General features: G+C 40.9%; 1 protein-coding gene across 2 annotated transcripts in view; it reads right to left on the bottom strand.

Moving 5' to 3' along the window:
* The window catches only part of LOC119695865 (neuronal acetylcholine receptor subunit alpha-7-like), a 57949-nt gene extending 34516 nt beyond the window's left edge, over positions 1-23433 (bottom strand). Inside the window, exons 1-3 of one of the 2 annotated variants that reach the window (XM_038125066.1) lie at positions 23201-23433; positions 22882-23034; positions 6861-7000 (exon numbers count right to left, since the gene is read on the bottom strand). In XM_038125066.1, the coding sequence (XP_037980994.1) occupies positions 6861-7000; positions 22882-22960 (219 nt within the window). In that variant the 5' untranslated portion in view covers positions 22961-23034; positions 23201-23433. Of the gene's footprint in view, positions 1-6860; positions 7001-22881 lie in introns of both variants that reach the window. The other variant, XM_038125065.1, reaches the window with a different exon arrangement.
* Positions 23434-23650: the final 217 nt, after the last annotated feature.

Raw genomic sequence — 23650 nt, 5'->3', positions numbered from 1 at the left:
AAGAATGAAGCCACCAGCTTTGTCCCTCTATTTCAAAGATAATTCTCGTGGAAGCCCCAGAAGCTAGGTCAGAGGGCCTCACATGGCCTTCCAGCACAGTGCTGCTCTCTTGGATAAACTGGCATATATGCTTAGTTCCTGGGGGAAAGGGTGTTATGTCACCATACAAAAGCTGTCAATCCTCCATTAAATTACCAAAATATCCACACACAGCATGTAGGTGGTTTTCATATTCTCCAGGGTGAATACCTCCTCCTGAAATAGCCTGCATATATTTTGTGCACAGTTGGCAGGTGCTTCAAACAAACAGGATTAGACACAAATCTTTATTATAGGATACTAATTATTAATTGTCTTTTTCAGCTTTGAAATCAGAAGGAAAACAGCAGAAGGATGGTTGAGAAAGCCAACCCTGAGTACTTACTCGAGAGTCATACTCAGTCTATCTGCAAGGTTCCCTGTGTTTTTTCTTTCTATATTTGCAATCTGATGTGACAGCACAGCAAAAAATAAGGGAATGTAGGTATATGCCAAAACTCAAGTGAGCTTTTAAAGCCTGTGATTAGGGATAGGAAATGGGAGGAAAGGTTTTTACTCAGGGGCTGAACTCACTGTTTCTCAGGACTTACCCTCAGAGAACTCAGAGAAACTAAGAAATACTTAGGTTCAAGGCCACCCCAACAGCTTTGACTTAAATGTTTTACTGCAAATCTTTGATGCCTCAGATTAGTTACCCAAAATTAAGGAATATACATGAGCTGAAGATCTAAATTCCTACATCTACAAACAACAGAGTACAGTCTTTTCACCAGTCAGACAGAAAATTGTTTAATTATCATGAAATGACCAAGCTGGCTGACCCCAACCAAAAATCTCAGAAGGAAATCAGCCTTTCTTTTGTTAGAGCCACTGCCTTTAAGAACAGCTTGGGGAACCATGCTGAAAGAAAACAAACCATGGCATTTCCTCTCACTAAGTGAGCTGCCTCCACTCTGAGATGAGTGGGGCAGAAGTCATACAAAATAAAAATATGTCAGTAAGGTTCAGGTAACTAAAACTCCATCATAAGGTTTTATGCAGGCATATGCAAGTAGTATTAGTCAGGAAGCCATACTACCCATGGTGCTTAACTTCATTGTGCCAGCGAATTCAGATGTTGTATGTTTAATTGGTTTAGTGAGACTGGCATTTTGATAATGTCTGGCACATAGTGGACAGCCAAAATAATAATTCATGGCTCAATTAGCCTTGAGTTTCCCAGTTTTCAATATCCTCCCATGCTAATGCAGAGGAATTTTATTTTTCCTCCCTGAAGTTGAAAACTGGTCACACTAAGTGAGTTCTGTGACTAAGAGAGAGATTTTGGGATTTAACTCTAATGAATCTGTTGGTCTAGAATCCTTTCTGTCTGGAATTTTAATGTTCTTGGTCATGAACTGATTTTCAGCTTTTATAATGGTGTCCAGTCTGTTTTTCTTCTCAGTTGCACCATTTTGCATCAGCCCTGCTGCTCTGGTCTCATCAAATTGTCTCTTGCAAGATGAGAGTGAAAAAAACTTTCCAGAAAGATATGTGGTTTGGTAGAATAGGTCTTTCAAGGAGAAACAGAGTAAACATTGCTCACAAAAGCTATGCAGGAAGCCCACAGATAAATACAAAGGCATTATTAGGAAAGAAAAAAAAAAAAAAGATACTTTAATCTAGAAGGGCTGAAAGAGTCAGTTGAACGGTCAAGCTTACATAGTTGAAGATATCTATCTGTAAAAGATTTGTACGGGATGTACTATAGGGATTATAGTTTAATCTAGTAAATACTGATACTATATTGGGAATAACAAATGAATAGGTGCTTATGTGCACTGCATATTTTTATTTGTTTCCTAGAATTGCTTGTGTGGTGATCTGGGTTTACTACATAACACCCAGCATAGATTTTTGTATGTGTGAGAAAGCTAGAATGAAAGGTGGGAGGGAATGACCTAGATGCTGTAAGGTCAGTTTAACAAGGAAGAGGTGAATTAGAGCTAGAAAATGAACCTTGAACTTTCTGGCCTTTCAATACACCTGCAGAAGCAGTCCTAGAAAGCTTATGAAACAAAATATTTTAAAAAGAAGAATATCAACTGCTAAAGGCATTCAGATCTGACAGAGATTTTGTGAAAAACCCAACAGTAGAAGAGCTGTGTCAGACAGGATGCACCCCAGGGCCAGGCCTCCTGCCTTCTCGCCTTTAACTTCTGGCACAGTAGACAGGCAGCCTCTAGTTCTGGCAACTCTCACTCACGTAGAGAACTCCCCAGCAAAAAGGTCTGAGCTCCTGAGGACTGAGTTCAACAGTCCTATTATTTGATGAGCAGATCACCTGAAAAATGAGCAGGCTGGTGAAGGCAGCTTCAATGTCAACAGATGCCTGCATTTAAAAGTTGGTCTCTTACCAAAAACTTTCTAAAAACACCCCAAAAACAAACCCAAATAACAAAAAACTCCAACTCCTTCAGGGTTGTATTCTTTGATTTAGAGGAAACCAGTGGAAGGTTAAGTTTGAATTCCAAAATTTTGATAAGGTCTGGGTACAGAAGGCAAAAATATCTATGCTGCTAAGCTAGTATGCTGCTTATAGTGACAGTGACTGCAACTGAGCACTTAGTGAAAGTATGTGAGAATCTTTTCTCTTGTTTTCCCTGAACAGCAAGGCTCAGACCCAGTTTTCAGGAAAAAAACCCAAAGTGAATCATTGTTTTTATTGTCCTACTAAACTCCTACATTACCTTGTCTTGCTGCTTTAAAAATGTGGAGAGCTTTGACACACCATAGCAACAACATCTGTAGGTTTAAAGTGAGATTGTTTGCAACCTTGTGATATACCAACCATAAGGTTTGGAATAATCCTGCAGTCCCTAGGATGTACAATCATTTTACACACTGTGCAATTGAATCAAAACAGTCCATAATAAATTTTTCCAGATACAGCATTTGTTTTGGGTTTACAGCCCAACATACATGAAGATTATGTATTTTTTGACTTCTGGAAGTGCATAATGACTCATGGATTGCTGGGGATATTTTTCAGCACTTTTGTGGCTTCTCACTGGTTACTTGCAATTCCTTTTTTTGTCATTATGACCTCTGACAGTGGCAGCTGGAAGGCTGAAGATGGAGGAGAAAAGTACTACAGGACTCCACCGTATGCAGGGATGTCAACAGCTGTATTTTTTTTTTAATAACTTAACCATGCAACCACATATATACACCCCTTCAAATAAGGTCTCTTGCAGATGCCAACATGAAAAATGGAAACAATCATTCATGATGACAAACAGTTTTCACCTAGCAGTTTCCTTTCACATTGTGCCAAAGGAAAATGCTTGCATTTCCTCTGCTGCAGAAAATGCCATGCCTCATTTCTTAATTACTCTACCCTCACCAACTGACTGGACTCTCAGACAAAATAAGAGGAGAATTTTTGGTCCAAGTACTCTTGGATGTCTACCCTTGCTTGGGTTGGCAGAGCTTGGCAGTGTCTGACAGTGCTCTGCGAGAGAGATCACCAGCCAATGCCCTCGTGATGCACAGGGAGTGCCTGGAGGTCAGGCTCCAAACAAAAGTGACCCTTAGAAATGGCGTACACAAGACAGCTCAGCATGAAGCTGTCCTTACACACAAAGGACAAGGCAGACTGAAGTGAACCCTGCTGTTAAACAGGGGCTGTAACTGTCCCTCTTTCTGCTCATTTTTTTCCTGAATGTAATGGGCCTGTCATGGCTGTAGTTACAAATTAATATAATTTTGGGAAAAAGTCTGAACCACAAAGTCCTTCATTTGCATTTGTCTACCCCAACTGTGACAAGTAGAGAACATGTTCTTCTCAGCTTTGAGTATGATGGCTGGCTTTGAATCCTAAAAACCATACATATCCTGTGTAGGCAAATACATGCACAAATAAGCAGAAAACATAATCTAAAGCAGTCATGCTTTGACATTTTCTTTGACGGGTTTTAAGAAGAGTAGGTGAGTTTTTAAGTAGTTACTTGTACTACTGGTTGGAAAACCACAGTGACCTCAGAGCAGTCTTTTCTCTCTGTGTAGCAGTGTGCAACTAGATTGTCACCAATGCCGGTCTCAGCAGCCTGTCAGCAGAAGTTGAATTTAGGATTCATTACATTTTAATACAGTATGTGTAGGAAACACACTTATGGAGGCATGTGATGGAATCTGTCCTAGACAGAAGTGCTTTCGATGTGATATCAGGTCTTGGCATAGGTAAGGCACAAGATTCTTTGAGTATCAATAGCAGACCCCTTCTCATTTCCATGCAACTATAAAACAGATTTGTTTTCATCTTCTTCACATTGTTTTCTCCTGCAGGGAAACCAGAACAGGGTCCACTGTCTCATGCCCATTGCAGTGACTGCTTGCAAAGTATCTCAGTGAGTCCAGCAATGCTGTAGTATGTCTTGGCACATAACACTTCCCTGAGCATGGAGTGCATTTTTTCCTCCCCAGGGAGTATGATGTAAAAAGTGCCTTCATGCTGGGGCCTTGCCTAGCACCCTGCTCTTTTACGGTAATGGACCACACCGGACATTCAAGTCCTAAAAAAGAGCAGCTTTTCCCTTCGTTAACATATACACCATTGCCAAGACTGGGATGCTGACCTTCCTCTTCCCCGAGTGAAGAGCTGTGCACCAGCTGCTTTGTCTTCCACCAGGCAGGGCAGCTGAGGAGGCATAGTCTACTCACCCCAGACTCCCATCTGATTGAAAAAAGATGGCCACTTGGTTTGCCTCGTGGTGTCTTAGCTGATAGAGGTTACCTCTTCCTTGTAGCTTGACTGCTTCTCTTTACATCATTGTGGCTATAATAAGCGTCCTTTTAAACAGACAATTACTTCAGCAGCTGGAGCAGACAGATACTGCCATCTGTCCAGCCAACAATGGAGGATGAAGGGCTCACAAGTACAGTGGTTGTTGCTGGAATATTTCTGCATTCACTCCTGACTTAAGGATCCAGGGGATCAGTGTTTTTTGCACTTTCAGGCTGATTGGTTTAGCCACTTGTTGATGCCACAATGACATTTTCAGTATAGGGATTCAACTGCCTAGTGATTTTTTGTTGTCCACTGAGGAGACGGGCACCTTTTCACATCATCCAACATAAAAATATCAGGTAACTCTGGGTGTTTTTCAAAACACTTTGGGTGCAGTTTGCAAGACCACAAGGCTGAAACAGGTTCTGATTAAAACAGATTTTAACATCTGACATCTGTACTGGGTACAAAGATGCAGCGAAAAAAAGCTTCATTTCTGAAAGGTATGAACATCTAGCATACCTATTTCCTATTGTGGACAACCAAAAGGGAACACTGGAACTACATTTCTTATAATAGACATTGACCTAGTGTAGATAAAGTACTTTTAAAAAATACCAATTTCCTGAAAGGTTGAGTTTCATACATGAATGTGAAACACAGTTGAAAATTGTTTTATGTAACTCCTCCTGACTTTGAAAATGTACAGTTACAGCCCTATGGCCCTTTAGTACCCAAAACCTTCAAATAAGGTTGAAAGAAAATGCCAAAATGAAATAAAGAAGGACTGAAGGAAGATCTTTGGAGCTGAGACACCTCTGCTAAAACTAGAATTGCTTGCTGAAATTTACTTGAAATTAGCTGCAGGAAATCTTTGCTCTTTCATTCATGTAGAGGCCTTTGGTTGACAGAACAGATTTCCTCTCTCTTCCAGTTCAATGCAGTTGGTAACATTTCAAAACAGAAAGATGTATACCCTATCTGAGTGGCTCCTGCCTGCCTCCAGGAATATCACAGCTGACTGGACCTGGCATTTGCATGTTGTGAAGCTGGGGGGCTACACCTTCAGTGTCCTGCTTGCCTTTCCAGGGAGAGCACCTGCTGTACTGCACATTTTCAGAAAGATTGTGAGAGCTTTAAAAAGTTTAAATATTTGAGGCTCCTGTTAAATTGCTTTGCAACTGCAAAAATGTTTCCTCATCTCTCTCTCTATTCCTCATTCCCTCCATGACAGTGACGGTGTTTCAGAAACCAGCTCCAAATACTGTTTATGGAAAAGGAAGGATGAAGATAAGAGTACTAGTGTGTTCACCTGTTTGCTCTGCTGAGAGGGTGAAGATAGTCAAAATTGCTCTCCTGGCTTGTTTTTCTCACATAGATGAAACAAATCCCGTCTATATATTTCATGGTTTATCATATAGAATCCTCTTCATGATGAAAAAAAGGATTTGGATTACTATGTTAAAATTTTCCGTGGGTCAAATCTCCAATTCTGTAAAAGCATGTTGCACTCAAGACAATTAGAGGGCTGTGCCTCCAGGTTTTACTTTTATGTATTTTTAAGCTCATCTCAGGGCAGACTCATTCAGCTGCAGTGCACAGTAAAAATATGATGGGAGAAAAGGCCAATGCCATTATAATATCTAATGAAAAAGTGTAAGTGCAGTGATGGTAGCTTTGAATGCTGTACATGGTCTTGAGTTATTGCATCCCACCTAGCTCTGAGAAGAATGTATCATTAATAATTTGTAGTAACACATGGCTTCTAATTGATTGACTTATTTTTTCTGCATAAAACAAATGGAAAAAAAAATACATAATTCATTTCCTTGAAGCTCATGTTGTGTCAGAAATGGCTGTGCTTTTAGGATGATATTCACTCTTCTAAAGTGTCAAAGCATGTACTCCAGCATTTAGGGAGCATGCTTAGCTAAAGACAGACTGCTTTCATCTCTGATAGCCTGATAAAGAGGAAAAATATGTCTCCTAGATGAGAGATCAGATTTGTTATGCTGAATGGGAGCCATAGAGAAGAAAACAGCACATAACTTACCACGTCAATTATCTGCAGCAAGGAAAGCTGGAGTTCGACTACGAGCGGTTGGGAGTCATTCACTACAGGTCGTTCCAGACGATTGTAGTTCCGCAGCAGTTCTCTGTACAAGCGTCTCTGGCTTTCCCCCTGCTGAGAGACTAGAGGAAAAGAAAGAAGGTGTCTGTCATTCACACTGTCACACAGCCGCCATTGTTTGTCTGTTTTGTTGAAAACTCCCTCTTACTAGGTTTGTAATTAGAAAGCAGTTCCTAAAGATATCACCCAAATTATGCACATGGATGTGACACAGCTTTTCTGCATATGTGTATGATGAACTCTCAAAAAAATTAAGTACTAACACTTTAGCTCATTAGTAACATTCAGAAACTACTGAACAGAATTTGGGGCTCTGACTGAATATGCCCATTCCTTGGAGTCCCTCCTGCTGATGCACAGTAGGGTTGTAGCTCCAAAACTACCAGACAGCTTCCGGGAAGCAAAGCAAATGAATTCATTAATTTGCTTGCTCTTATTTCCTAGACACTGGCTACTGTGAGCCAGCACTGGTATTACTTAGCCATATTGGTGTCTATACCAAGCATGGATAACAGGTATCCTTATTTCTTGGAATTGATGTATCAGGCCTTTTTCTATGCTCAAGAAACAGTAAAAAACCCTGTTCTTCCTACCCTCTTCATTTTTTCCAGGTTTTGGGTTACTTTCCTTGACTTTTTTCCACCTGATGGCAGCACACTTTGTTAACACCTACTGAGGTGGTGGTATGAAGGCTAGAGTATTTATGAGCTATTGCAGAGATACTGAGTTTCTGGTATTACATGCTTAACTGAGTTTGCACTGAGAACAGACTCCACATAAAGCTGTCATGCAAATAGCTGAGCATGTTAAAGATTAGCAGAACTTCAGTCTTTGCTTAATTTCCACCACCTTCAGGATGGGTGTGGAGAGCATCTGTCTAACCTGCATGCTGTGTTTCCTTGCCACAACAACTATGGATGGTAAAGGTTTGGATATCTTCACTCAGCAAAGCAAGAAGTTTGCTGAGATACACTGCTCAGAACCCTAGTTTCCCTAAAACTGTGTTGTTCTTGGTGCTATGGCTAGTGGCAGCCTGAGCTCTACTTAAGAGCTGCACCTAAGAGAGGGAAGGTCATGGACTGCAGGTTCCCTGAGGTCAACCTGTCCTGTCAACATGAGTGCGTATTCTCTGAACTGTATAAATTCAATCCCTGGCAGAGAATCTGCACTCTAAATCATTATTACTTTGGACTGAAGCAATTTTTATCCACTGCAGTTCCCACTCTCTGTATATGACGTTTTTCCTTCTTGATCAGAGCTCTGCACATTGAGACCAAAACTTCTCTCAGAGAGGATGTGATGAATATTTTCTTGACAGTGCAAACGAACTATAACAACCCTTTCTGCCTTCCCAGTCTCTTATTATGCTTAGCAAACCCTTCAAGCCTGAGACAAGCTGCCCTATAACAAAGTAGCCATGCCTTTTAAAACTAACAAGAACCTCAGTTTATAAACACTTTATAGGTCTCTTTAACTTGTGTTCTTTTCATTTTTGCTGATACTCAAGGGAGCTTGTGACTTTCTAGCACGGCAGTGCCTAGTAAACAAGAAAGAAGAGTATTTTGGTTCAGTTTGGTAAATTACACCATCACATCAATTTCATGGGCCCTTTCTCCTCTTGCGTAATATTCTACATGATCACAGGCACCCAGAGGAGCAAATGCTGTAAGCCAGCCTTCAATAGCTGTTGCTGACACCTCAGTATTGGTTGCTGTGTTTTCACCAATGGCAAAGACGAGCTCTGACCACAGTATCTCTCCTTCAGCATTTTAAGTAATCTTCCCTGCATACTTAAGCAGAGATTTAAGTCCTCTGTTATGCCTCAGGAGGATCAGACTCCATCATAAATGTCTTGTGTGTGAAGGAAACCCATGAAAATCACCACACATTGTCCTATGGAAAGAGGCTCTGAGTTGGAGCAAATTTGCTGTCCTTTCACTCACCTACCCACCCATGCTCCTGTGCTTTAGGGAATAAATGACTTCCTGAACTATTGCTCTCATCTTGAGTACTTACGTAATACTTGCCTTCAACCTTTCTTTTAAACTGGCTCCCTCAGCTTTTACAAGAGGAAAAGCACCCTTCACCAGTCTCTGGACCCAACTGGGCTGCTAGACTGCCCTGGCACTACCATTGTTGGGGTAAATTGAAGAGCCTCCCAAGGGAGGGGGGACTTGCAGAAATCTAGCATAACCCTTTGCTCTAGGCTTTGGAAAGCTGTCTTTGCACTGTGTGCTTCATCCATGCTGAAGTCAAGCCTCTTTCCCTGTTAAACTTTGTGAGGTGAAGTAGCCGAGAACTGCACCTAGTTTTCCATCCTTTCTTCAACTCTCCTCTCTGTAATGTAATCCTGATACTTTGCAATCTCTTGTATTCAAAACTGTTAACATAGTCATAGATGATCTATTCTTAGTCTGCCGAGTTGGCATTGGTGACCACGTATTTTTGTGCTGCATGGTTTTGCTTACAAAATGACATATATTCAGATGCGATGGAGCCCTGGGGTGTCCTGGCAAACCGCCACAGCAGCTGTTGGTACCACAAAGAGCTGGCTAGCCTAATCACACTGCCATCTCTCTGCTACAGCTGCTTTGGAGACGGGAACTGAGGTGGAAGTCTAGTCTGACTTATATGTTCACAGTCTTTTTCTTTAAATTGTAATTTTCAAATACTTAATGTTTCATACTCCAGAGAGATTTTGGGTTTTTTTTCCTCCTATGTTTGTGCTAATGCAATTCGACACTAAAACTCTGTGTGCTAAATGGAGTGCTTGCTGGTGATGGGAAAGCCTGAATCTCTCAGGACTAATGGTAGAATAAGCTTTACCACTGACTACCCCTCAGTCACAGCAAGTTTAACCAAAAGCAGTGGCTCTGGCTCTTTTTTTAAACTAGGCTAGATGATGCATGTCAATATTTAAGGTTGCCAAGTCAGTCTCCCAAAACCAGTACCAGATTTGTTTGGCTGTTACCGGTAACTAAAAGTAATTGGCAAAGGGCATGTTTTCTAAGGAAAGGATCTGAGAGGTTTTATGACCCACTGCCTCTGATAGTGCCTCCCTTGTCTATCAAATATCTTTGAAGCAGAAGGAAAACATAAAAACTCATGAAAATTTGAGGGAAGAGCAGTGTAGGATGTTTACCTCAAGTTTAGCAAGACTTTTGACACCATCTCTGAAAAATTTTCACATACATTTGTCCATGCCTTGCAGGCTAGATAAGTGAACAGTGGGCAGAAAAGTGGCTGAACCATCAGGCTCAGAGAATTGTAGTCAGCAGCAAAAAGTTCAGCTGAAGGCCAGCCAGCGGTAGAGTACTCCAGGGGTGGATACTGGGAACAATGATATTTAACAGTGTTATGAATGATGGGACAGAGTGCATCCTTAGCAAGCTGGGGTTTTTTTCAGATGATGCAAAACTGGGAGGACTGGCTGATACAGCACAAGGTTTTCTGCCACTCAGAAGGACCTTAAAAAACTGGAGAAATGACTGACAGGAACCCCATGAAGTTCAATGAAATAAAGTAAAAAGTCGTCCTGCACCTGAGGAGTAACCCCAGGTACCAGAAAAGCTAGAGGCTTGCTGGCTGGCAAGCAGGATAGCACAAAAGCCCCGAGGAACCTTACAGGAACCAAGCTGACTGTAAGCCAGCAATGCACCCTCATAGCAAAGGTCACCAGCATCCTGAGCTGCAACAGGAAGAACCACACAAGTAGATCAACAAAAGTGATTCTTCCTCTCTACTCAGCATTGGTGACACAGACTTGGAATGCTGGATCCAGTGCTGGGGCTTATCAGTAGAAAGGAAACAAGGAATTACCAGATCAAGGGCTGGACTGTTCCTCAATATTTACTGTTTAATAATCTGAAAATGTTTCCCAAAACTGCTCCTGGAGTTTGCAGGCAACTGGGAAGCACAAGGCAACCAATCCTTGGATTGGCTGTGAAGAGCTCTATGGAAAGCAGTTACTTGTGCACTATGTTAAACTTTTAAACACCTATCTGGAAATTCCTTCCGTGCTTCTGCATGTGCAAAGAAGTCTGCAAGAAGCCCACTAATTGAATGATTTATATAAAATATAAACTGCTACCAATCTTTTGATGCTAAAGTTGTATTTCATGTTTCTTTCCAGGATGTAATTGCTGAGAATTGCACAGCAAGGGAACCTGCAGCTAGGTCCGGCCAGACTATCCATATGGCATCCCCAGGAAGGACAGATGCTCTCTCCTTTCCAGGAGCTGTGCTGTCATGTCTGGTCTTGGCTGGTTGATTTTCCTGCTCTCCTTTGCATGCCAAGGTCCCCAAGCTATGAGGCAAGAGTCCAGCCCTTCCAGTTCCCTATGTTTGTTCACAAAGTAGTCAGGTTCTTAACTGAGAATGCTTGTGTGAGACACATTCTGGCTGGTTGTGCACAGTAAAGAATAAATAATGAAATATTGACAAGATGATAGGTAGCAGAACATGGATTTCCACTAGTTTTTCAGCAACGACACCTGTATTATCAACCATTCTGCATCTGTTTCATAGCATTCCCTGGTTTTGTTTTCATAATCTCTCAACTTTTGAGAGGAAGAGCTTCTAACTGTTGCTCATTTCTTTAGGCAGACACCTGAGCCTGAATACACAAGTTATTATTTTATTCATACAAGATTATTGGTACCTAATGTGATGGCTTTCAGACAAAATATCATAGTCTTTCCATATCACTTTTTATTAACATATATGCATGCTAACATGCCTCTGAATTATAAAATGTCTCTTTGTTTTCTTCTTCTGTTTTCAAAGACAGTTCCTAGAATCACTTTCATTTATAATCCTTTTGAAGAACACGGTAAGTTCCAATCAACAGTATGTTTCTGATCCATCACATTGTTGGTTTTATATATTTTGTGCCCCAATACTTCATGAAAGGTCTCAAAATGGAGTGATACTGTGGTTGTGACATTTATTCACTCTCCTCGTACCTTCTGCAAGTATTTCACCACATCTATGTCACTTTTTTCTCTCTCTACTGTTACTCTGACATGTATCTTTTGTTTTGGCTTATTTGTTTGTTATTTGTTTTGTTTGTTATTTGTTTCATAAAAGAAGATGCGTAAAGTTCTGGCATTTATAAAAAACAAACACAACAGTGCCATTATACTGTGAAGTATTGTTAAGTTTAGTTGCATAATGATTGTACTTAATTTTCCTATTGCTGGAATATTTACTGAGGAAAAATACATTAAAAACTATGGTTATCAGAGCTAAATCCCAGAACTTAAAACTATTTTCCTAAAACCTTCCTGCCACTGCTCCTTCTATTATACATTTTCATTTTAGTTCATCGCTGTACTTTTGCAGGGATTTTTAGCCATCGCTTTCAGAATCCAAACAGGATGATCGGATGATCACAGGAAACATACATGCACACACACACACACACAACATGCAATAATGAATTACAGGGGAAGCAACATGAAAAGTTTCAGGAAAAAAGCAGGTTGTTTCACAGACAATTTCATTTGCATAAAGAACTGCAATGGCAAGAGCACTTACAAAATGAGGCATGTTCTAATGATTTGGTAGCTATAAAAAACAACTTATTTTGGATGTTTTGCAGATTTTTGAGAATGTAAAGCATGTCATTGCCATATGTCACTTAATCCCCAGAGACACAGATATGTCCCATCTGCTTTTGTTCTTATGTGCAGCATTGTTACTTTTATCTGTGGCTGCAAATGCACTATTTCTTTCAATGCCCTTTGATTTAAAATGCATGCCATCATGCCTTCAGGGAATCGGATTCACATAAGAAACAATGGAATCACATCAGCTACCTCCACCCTGTGTGTGTCTGTGTGTTTATGTGTTGTGTATTTGAATATTTCTCTCATTTAAAACCTCTTTTTAATCTACTTACCTTCTGGGTAATCTTTGACTCTAATCTTTGTCTCTCGCTATGCAGATTGTTTCTGCATCTTACACACAAAATTCATCAGCTATCCAGAGTAATGTGAGAAATTTCTTGATTTCCTAAGCAAGAAGGGCCTAATATTCCTGATATAGGTAATTTTTGTTCTTTCATAGCAGATGAAGAATTCCCAGCACCGATGGGTATCAAAAAGGTTTTTTCTTAAAGACTCTAGGCCCATGACAACATGCTAAAACTATATAATGAAAGGATGGGCTTATATTTTTGGTCCTATTGGTTTGGTTGCAGGTGTTTTAAAGGCTGAGTAATGTGTGTAAGGTAGAGAGACACACTTTGAGGTATTAAAAGTGGGGAACCTCTCAATCATAGTTATCAACATTATTTAAACTGCCTCATTACTCCAGGTCAGAAACCTAAGTAGCTACAACCATTAGAGGCAAAAAATATACTTTTAGTGTAATGCTAGTTTACATTAGCTCTATGCTATACAAGTGTCATTGTTACAATACTAGATGCACAGGGAGCACAGGAGGAGGAATCTGGAGCAGTCGTGAAGAGAAGGACACCCCTTACTACACATTACAGAGTGCTGTGGCTGTCTGGAAGCAACTCCTGCCAGCAATCCTGGGATTTGTGGAGAGGAGTAGTAATGGAAGCCAAAGGAAAGAAACAAAACTGTAAGATAAAAGCAAGATACTGGTGATATGGTCATCAGTATACTGGAGTGGGCTTCTGCACTCCCTGATCCCATTGGCTTGAAGATCATCTCGTCACATCCTTTCATCTCTACGTGTTTCAGCACCCAAACCAGTTAACCCAGGGAAAACCCTTCTTGAGAAAGTACTATGAACTTCACCCTCTAATTGCCATCAATGCAGCAGCCATGGCATTATGGACAGCATTAACAGATGGCTCTGAAAAGGGTCAAGTCAGTCTGCACCTCCCCATCAAAAGCCCACTCTACACATGTGGAGAGCTCAGATCCAGGAAAGTCGTAAGTCAACTGACAGCTGTAATAATGATTTCTGTGGAAACAGATAGGCAAGTCTGATTAGGCTGACAAAAACAGTAGGTAGGAGGAGTTCTTTTTCCTAAACCCACTGCAGATAATAGCATGATGGAGCCTGCAATGATGTTGTGGTTTAACCCCATACTGCAACTGAGTACCATGCAGTCACTTGCTTACAATCTCCCCTCCCCGAAGGGGATGGAGAATAAAACTAGCAAAAAATTACAGTCACATTAATGAAACATATTAATAATAAACCACAATGAAACATAATAATAATAATAATAATAATAATAATAATAATAATAATAATAATAATAATAATAATGATGATGAAAAGGGAGACAACAAAAAGAGAGACAGACATAAACCCTGAAGAAGAGAAATTATGCACAACGCAATCGCTTGCCACCCACTGATGTGTGCCCAGCCCACCCCTGAACAGCAATCAGCCTCTTCTACTCAGATTTCCTCAGTTTATATACTGAGATATACTAACTTCCCAGGAAGAGAAACACAATCATTTTGTCATAAGACATGAAGAGAGCAAAGATTCCAAGAACTATTCCTTAGTCACAGGGATGTCTTTAACTGGAAAAAAAAGCTTGTTGCCTTTTTTTATGGTTCAAAGATGAGGGAGAGATCTTGCTCTAACCATTGCCTCAGTGTGCTATTGTTGAAGCAGTGGTAATATGGTTTAACTCCTCTGGGAAATGCAGAGGATAGGCTGGAGTGGAAATGATACGAACAATAATAGTGTGAAAAGGAACTGCCCAGTGTGCTCAGAGATGTTGCAGTGCTTCTTTCCATTATTCCTTCTGCAGTACTCATCAGCTGGTTATGATCCCAGAGACAGCTAGTTTCCCAAACTATGAACTTTTGCCTTGCCAGCCTGCCACCTGTACTTGCATAGCAAAGCTAAGCAGCAAAGTCACTGAGGATGCAATAGGCAAGGCTAGAGATGGCTTCCCCTGCCTTTTTCCCTCATCACTCAAGTTACAGCTGTTGTCCATGAACAAAGTAAGAGCTACACTGGCTGCAAAGCACAGGCAAGATGCAAACGTCCTTAGTGAACATGGATCTGAAAATGCAAAGAAAGTTCCAAGTTTGTCTTTACAAAACCAGAAGTCAAATGATGGATAATGAGAAACAGTGTAAGAGCCCTATGAAAGGGATGGGGGTTAGTCTGATAAAAATTTTGACTGCGCCTTGAATGGCTCCTAATTTTTTCAGCGCTCAGTATGTGAACTGGGAAATACAGGGAGACATTTTCTAAATGTCTCCTAAATCTGAAACAGTTTCACACTTGGGGAGCAGAACTTACATTACACACCTATAGATAAGACTCAGCCCTGTTTAAGCCACCACCAATGAGCTTTCACTAAGCCAGGTCAAACTTGCTGCCTGTCTATGTGAGATATTGTGGTGCCAATCAGCTGGTGGTAGTTTGGAGGTCTTGGCAGCAGAAGTGGATGCTATCAAGGGATTTTTTCTAAAGGAAAGAAGTCTGAGGCTTTAGTTGTTGAGGTCTTCAAAGACAAAGGGAACTGTAAATAAGGGTGTGAAAATTCTTAGCAAGGAATCTGAATTTATTCCACATTGAAGAGAAAAGCTGCTTCTAATACTGTCTTGATGAAGTAAATGACTGGCTCTGAGCAAACTGGACTTGTGACAAATCAAACAAGGTTTGAGGAGATTTGACCTAAGACACTTGAAACTGTATGTACTATGCTTTGGCTGACTCAGTCCAGATTTGCTTATATGCCTACAAAGTGGCTTAAAAGCCTACATCTATTTTGTTTTTTTAATTTTTTCCCCCAGACTTTAAAGGTATCAAGATCTCAGTGACAGCTGAGTGTTGGTTAGCCTTGATCTGTTTTCAGAACACTAGATGCTATTGTCTTTTCCTTGGGTACATGGCTCAGGTCCTGGTTTTGTTAGTGGTTATATGAAATATTGGTCTCTCTCTGCTGTATCCTGCCAGCCAAACCTTCATTGGCTGAGTCACTCATCCTGGCTAAGAGCAGAAATGAATCACAGTGAAATTGAGGTACTTCTAGAGAATGACGATCTGGGGAGCATGATTTTGTCCTGTCTTTACTCTGTTGTTTTTAAGCTTTGGTAACATCAGTCTACTGCTCCTGAATTATGTTGGTGCAGACAAAACAAAATTAAAACAAAACTGGTGCCCTGTGCATCCAGAGGGAACATGATTGTCATCCTGTAATACAGTAGCAATGCCACAGATGCGGGATGATCAGTCTCTGAGCAAGACCAGAAAGAGCCTGAAAGTCAGAAAGTGATCCTTTACTGTCTGGGCTGCCCTCTTGTATTCCCCAGCAAAGAATTCCTGAGACTCCTAGAGCATTTTGACCCAAAGGTGAAGTAATTTTCCCACTTGACCGAGGCCTCCTCTGGAGAAAAATGTCTCTTCTCCTTAACCACAGACCAGTTTCCCTTAGATCTACCTTCTCTTTACCCTGCTGCCCCCCCTTTCATATAATCCTCCAACACATAAGTAGATCTGATGGTGCCAGGAGTGCTGAAGTGCTTGAGCTGAGATACCAATACAATAAATTTAAATGATAATTTGGGACCCTAATATCTTTGGAAATTACATTAGAAGTCATAGACCTTGAACAAAATGCTACTGCAGAGAGTATGCTGTCTGGTTACAGTAGAAAGGCAAAGCTTTTGCTTGGAGCTCCTGGAGCTGCCCAGTTGCCATTTATGGATTGTGTGTGAAGCCTGAACATGAACAGGTTTAATTCAAAGTCGCTGCCCATTTGCCACTTGAAACAGTGGGAATTGCAAACTATCAGGCAACATTTTAAAGTTTTGCTCTCTTCTTCCCATTGTAACAATTGCTCAAGCTGGATTTCAATTTGCTGACTACCTTTTAAAAATGACACAAAATATTAAAGGCAAAGCACTCCATCTATTGCTTTATCCCTTCTGCAGGATTTTCAAAAAGCCCATAAGATGGTTAAGAATTATGTAAAGTATTATCTGCATGATTATATGACTTCCTACTTTTTGTTTTTCCCAAATGCACTGACTCAGATGTGATGAGAACATTAAGCAGCATCATTCGCTACAGCCAGCCTGCGCTCAATGAGACCCACTGTGTGACACACAGTTAGATCTGTGTCATGAAGCCTCCATAGGGCAGCACTGATCCCTTAGAGTGAGTGGAGTGGAGGCCACAGACAACAGGCTGCTGTAACACAGCAGATGGATTAAAGAGGTATGCTTTTGATCCGCTTGGAGATGAGAAAACAAGGGGGAGTTCTTTTGGCTGCCTTCAGCTTCCATGAGGAAGGGCTCCATCGTGAAGAAGCCAGGCTCTTCTGGGAGGTGCACTGGGACAGGACTGGTAAAATAAAGGTGCATGATAGGGCATTTCTACAGTAGTAAGAGAGCTTTTTTGTCTCACAGGTACTCTGCATAAGGAACACCACTGTCTTTGGAGATGTTTGCAGCTTGACTCCTCAGATAGCAACCCAATAGAGAAGAAGGGTTGGACTGGACAACCTCTGGAAGTCTCTTCCAACCAAATTATTCTACCAATATATGAACCTGTATAGATCAAATCCTCTCTCACTTCAGCTGCCACAGACACACCTTTTCCAATTTACAAATTTCTTAATTTTCTCCCTTGGTATGGTGAAGATCTAAGTGACCAGTGATGTTTTTCCACATAACCACAGCTGAGCTTCAGGGAACACAGTGTACTGTCTTAGTCCAGTCTGCAAACTGACTTCAGCCTCTTGGAGCTCTCAGTGAGAAATGAGACCTCCTCAAGCCTGCCTCTTTCTTCTAAGTAATTTTTCTGCCCAAGTCTATGTTGCATTAAGAACAGAAATGAGGACTGGGGTTTTCTCTTCAACCTGGTGGACTGCAAAAATGTTGAATGGTGACAAGGTTTGAAGGCATCTGTTTCAGCACTCCATAAAGCACAGATTTTCTAATCGAGCAAAGCCAATTGGTAGCAAGGCAAGACAGAGACACCTGCACCTCACTGTTTGCATACATAAGTACTCATGTTGACTACAGGTTCCCCTTCCATTGCAATTTACTGACTTAACTGCAAGCCCTAGCTGGGGGGATTCTTACTTCCAAACATTCAATCTGGTTCTGGTCTCAGCATTCTCATCAGCTGTTTTGCTCAATGCAGAAAGTATTTGATAAGCAAAACTCTTTCTTCAAGCCATATTTTCTCAGGACTGTGTACTAAAACAGCATTAAACTCCTGTCTGCCTTTCTCATTTCCTGGGTTGATACTGATTGCCAGTGCTAGCCCTACCTGTCTCAGTCAGATTTGATCTCTTTCTTAATCGGTTTATGCAGGATCTCTAGGCAGTAGACATTTTCAAACAACCATGTCAGGACTGATGCAAGGGTTTTCATCTACTTTAAGCACACTCTAGAGCTAAAGAGACTATATCTCCCTCCTTGCTTGTCACATACAAGTGAAATTGTATGTGCTACCACCATCACTAACTCATGTTCTTTTTCACATGCCTTAGGAAAATAAACCAGAGAGAAAGAAAAGTTCTGAAGCTGCCTTTAAGAGATGAAACCTCTGCCTGGAACAAGAACTTCTGCTCTGAGACCATCAGAAAACTCTCTGAGATGAAGCAAGGCTGAAGGTACCCAAGGTGCCACCTGGCATCATCCCAAAGACCACATGAGTGCTACTTTCTCATGCATTGCATCTGCTTCTGGACCCCTCCCTACATGACTAAGGGAGGGGTCCACTAAAGACTGCTATACCAATAGGAGCGTGTAAAAATAGGCACAGGTGATGTCATGACTCAGTTGCTTTTTCTGGATCTGCCCACTTTTTCCAGTGATATTTGAGAAGAATTAACACAAGACTTAGCTCAGATCACTATCAGCAAATGCACATAGAAATACCTCCAACTTTCCTGGAGCTTGGCAACTTCTCAGAAGCTTGGGCCAGCTCCACAGTTGCAGCTGTGCCTATGATAATACAGATCAGCCTTAGAGCTGTGCCAGTGAATGCACATAGAAGATTATTGACTGAACACAAGGTTTGGTTCATTGAACTATAAAGTCAACCTCAAGAAGCAAGCATGGACAGCAAGTAACTGTAGCAGACAGTAATGCAGAGGAAATAGTGGTTTGCTTAGGACCCTGCCTGTCCGTCTTAAATGTATTGACACATGTATGGCACTAGTGCTCCTGATCACACAGCATATGTGCATGCGCCATGGGCAAATACATTTATTCCCTTGGCTCCATGCATATGCAATGCCTTAGCACACGCTCAGCATTCAGTGATCAGCCCTGCTGTCTGTGCTATTAGATATTAAAGTAATGGCAGGGATCTGACAGCAATTTCCTATGTCTGCAAGTTGCATGTGTGGCATCTTCTTATGCCATCAATAGGGAAGAAAAGAGCTCCAGTACAAGCTAAGGCCTAGCTCATATATTTTCTACTTTAAATGTGTATCAGCTGCATTGTTATCTTTGAAACTGTATCATTCAGTGCATCAACATAGAGAATGTGGAGAGCTGAGTTGAATACAACCTTCAGACCCCTAATTAAGGTATGAAAGATTCTAAATTATTTAACTTTCATACCTGGTTCTACTCTGATAACAGTTATGAGATGTAAAAATATAGCTACTTCACCAATCACCTAAATTACCAATGATATTACACTGTACTCCAATAAGGCACAGGAATCCTTTTATCTGTTCAACTGTGTGTCTTTGGAGTAAATAAGTTTGATTAAAACACATCATTGCAGTTCTATTAGGCCTAACCAGCTGAGGCCTTTTAGACTCCAAATATAGGTATTTACGTAACATTATTTGTTCTTCCTACTACAAAGATCTCTAAACTCATGCCACCTCAGTCTAATTAGCTCACATTAGAGAAATTATAGCTTAGCAGTGGAATCTGGCCTTCTGAGGCTATCTTGCCAATGCTTCTGCTGTTGCAGAAACAGCACCTGCTTGCATGGAAGTGAACCAAGAAATTTGCAAGGATTTGCTCCAAGAGATCATCAGTTCTGTTCTGATGTGATCACTAGACCCCATCGAAATAAGCAAAGGTGTGAAAAAGCGTGAAATTGCGTGTAGCACTTTAATTCAAATCTGTATTGCGAGTGAGCCAAAGAAAAGCTGCTTTGCACCAGCTGGGTACACCAAGTCAGGCTGAATTACTTCATCATTTATATATTTGAGCTGGTTAGCCCACTTGCAGCATCCCCTGCCAGAGGATTTGTCTCATACAGCTGAGCACTTATATTCCCACCAGACTGCAGAGAAAGGTTGCTGTGCTCAGCTTGCAGTTGCCTTTGTTGGGCTTCTCAAAGCCACTTGCCCAGATATGACCCTGCTGGCAGTCTGTACAGAGCAAAGAAACTGAGAGGTCTGACTCTGCTCTGTGTGGCATGCGGGCACTCTAATGGTCTCACTCGAGAAATAAAAAAAGGATATAAAGGCACAGTAATTAGAATACATGGTTTGACTGGAGACTAGCCAAGTGCATGTTTAACCTCCCTGGCTGGTCAAACCCTGTAGGTGCCCATGCCCTCAGCTGAAGGTAACTCCTCAGAGAGGCTATGCGTCTTTGTGGTCATTGTGACATGTTTCTCAGAATGTACTTGCAGTGTTGTCTCTACCCTATCTCTCAGACTGCATCACACTCAAAAAAAGGAGCAGGAATGGGTCTGATCCCTCCTTTCCAATCAATCCCTGGACCAGGTTTTTCAAGTCCCACCACCAAAGGTTGTTAGGTAGCTGCTGAGATGCACTGGGTCCTTCTACATTCTGGGTGCTCCTTCAAGGATTGCCCCTGGCCTGGAAGGGATGTCTGACTCTGAGAGTATTTGCCTGGGATACAGGAAGGTTGAAAACCAGTTTCCTGATTTTTCCTTAGACCCATGTTTCAAAAAAAGCATCATCAGCCCTTTGAGAAGGAGGGCTGCAATGACCTAGCTTAAATGACATGACTACTGGGGCTCCTAGCAGTATTGCAAGTAAAGTCAGGTTGAAGCAGACAGTTGAGGAAAGAACTGGGAAAAAAACCTGAGCTCTTCACGTGTTATTTGTGTTTGGTTTTTATCTAGTTATTGTGACAACTTTCCTGTCAAACAGCCCTACAGGAGTTTTCAGTACTTGATAAACTGCTATGAACAATGTTGAAACAACTCAGTGCTATGTGAGAGTGATGTTAGCTATGATTTGAATTTGGCGTGACTTCCTTGTGGGTGAACTAAGGAACCAACCCAGGAGGAAGTTCATCTGGATTTACTGTTAAAAAACTATGCTACTGATAACATGCTAATATCATCTTGACTTTTTTCTCTTCTGTCCCAACTGCTCTATTCCCGGGTCTTTCTGGGTTTTTTTCCCTTTTTTTTTTAACTTAAAAAAAAACCTGTAAAGCAGAAGTCAGTTACACACCAACATTCTCAGAGATGAATTTTATTCTGCTTTAGCATTTTTCTGTGAAAGTGCATGCTTGTAAGCTGTTGGTAAAAGCACCTAACAAAAAATTCTCTGAATTATTTATAAAAGCAGTTTGTCTTCATGCACTGCTGAGCGAAACCAGGCTTCCCCCAATCAGTGATTACTCATTATTTAAAAGGCAGGATTTACATGACACACAACTTCTCAAAATGGGAATGTCCACAAAATTACTTATCTCATAACTAGATGCTGTAACTTGCCTGTTAGTTCAGCTCCTACAGTAGCATAGAAATGTCTTGAAGATAGCAAGGTTCTTAATTCAGCAAGATGGGGAAACATTTTTCTGCAGTACCCTTACTACATTAGGCAGATGAAATGTGGATCTGTCATAGTGAAGTGCCCAGGTGTTTTACAGATTCAGATGAATTAATGAGGAATTATCTATGTGGCATGAATAGTCCAGTGCAACATCACATACATGCAAGTTTCCAATGCCCTTGCACTTCTGAAATAGGTGGACAACTTTCTGTGCTTCAAAAAGACAATCCTAGTTAATGTATAAATTGTGAGAAAAAAGACATGGTCCTTCACACCTAGAATACTCAGTTTTAGAATTTTTGATTGCTGCAGGCATTTATGTTTCAGCTGAAAGGGAGTCATAAAAGCATATTTTGTGTAGAATACTGAATATCTTTCATGACTGTTGCTATTTCAACATTCTCACTTAAAAACACTTTATTGTCAGCCTTGCTATCCTGAATGTTTTGAAATAATCATACAGCTCCTATTTTTGTTAGCACTATGCTGAAACTTCTGAAGATAGCATAGTCAGAGCTGACATCTTAGACTACAGAAGCCCATTATTGGTCTTACTAGATATCTCCAGCTATATATCCATCTCTGTATTAACTGTTTTTTATTAAGCATACTAAGAGTATGTTTAATAAAAATAAATCAGAATTAGTAAATTTATGCATTTATACAGATTTAATCTTTCTACATGACGCACAAAGAATAAACAGTTATGAATTTTCTTCTGCTTGTATTTCTCTGTAGAATACCATTGCACTCACACACCTACAGGGTTATCAAATCATTCTGCCCAGCCTGAAGTTATAATTTCCTGTTGTCAAAAAAACATGGGAAGGTAACATTTTTCAGGAAAGCAAGAACATATTTCTTTTGAAACCCAACCATTTCAATTAATTTATGGAAGTTAAAATTACTCACCTTTAATTAAAAAACAAACCCACACAAAAACATACACACACACTTTTTCCTTCTTAAAAAAATGTGCCCAGCACTGTAAGAGCTACAAACTTACCCAAACTGATTACAAAAGTCAGTTAAACCAGCATGGGACTCTAAGGAAGTTCAAAATACAGATTCAAAAAGCAGATACCAGACTTACTGAAAATAAAATTTGGGGTTGGATGTAACTAGCATTTAGAAAAAAACAAACGAACAAACAAACAAAAAACCAAAAAACCCAAATACAAATCAAAACAACAAAAAGCCCAAACCACAACAATAAAAAAAATTAAAGCCCTGGACAAACACAGATAAGCTTACCTTTAAAGAGTGAGAAGAACAAGGATGACCAGAGATACAGTGCAGAATAAACAAATGCCAAGCACTTTTCGGTAAGCATTGTCAAAATAAGCTGGCTCTCCTTCCCGAGCAGAGGGTGAAAGCGGATGAAGTCTTGAAGACAGCCTGCAATGACTGATGGATTTGGCAATTAGGGTAATAAGGCATCAAACCAGCGTCCCACCAGGGGAGAAAAGTGCATTTGCTCATGTGCTTCTCCAGTCCCCAGGAGCCAAGTCAGCTCAGTGCTTGGTCAGTAAATCCAAACACAAAGGAACAGGTTACATTCCTTTGGACTCACATTGCTCGACACACTGAGCCTTTCCCTGGTCAGGAGCAAATGCAAGTGATCCTCGCACACAGCTGTCTGTGTACTGCAAGAAGGGGGAGTGTGCTGCCTCGGAGACGCTTTCCACATCTCCACATACTGTACCTAACTCGAGACAGCACGGCTGCAGTGTTTCCAGTGCTTGCACTCGAGTGCCTCTAGAGCTGTTTCCCGGTGAAATGAATTAGTGTGTGTCCCCCTCTGCTCTCTCCCAGCTGTCAGGGCAACGTGCAGCAAGCACCTGTGGCATACACCTGCCTTTTCTCCCAGCAGAGGTGGCAGGAGGGATTCAACAGTGAAAAAGTTTGAAAAGATGAAAACAGCCAATCTCCTGTCTATTTTTGGTGCACCTCTTCCTGTAATTGTTTCCACCAGATGTAGGGAGCTGCTCTGAGTAGCCTCTTCCTCAGCTGTCTATTATGG

This window comes from Motacilla alba, chromosome Z (assembly GCF_015832195.1).
Source record: "Motacilla alba alba isolate MOTALB_02 chromosome Z, Motacilla_alba_V1.0_pri, whole genome shotgun sequence".
In the NCBI taxonomy this organism is placed as follows: domain Eukaryota; kingdom Metazoa; phylum Chordata; class Aves; order Passeriformes; family Motacillidae; genus Motacilla; species Motacilla alba.
Note: the sequence above shows the minus strand (reverse complement) of the source record. Positions and strands in the feature narration are given on the sequence as shown.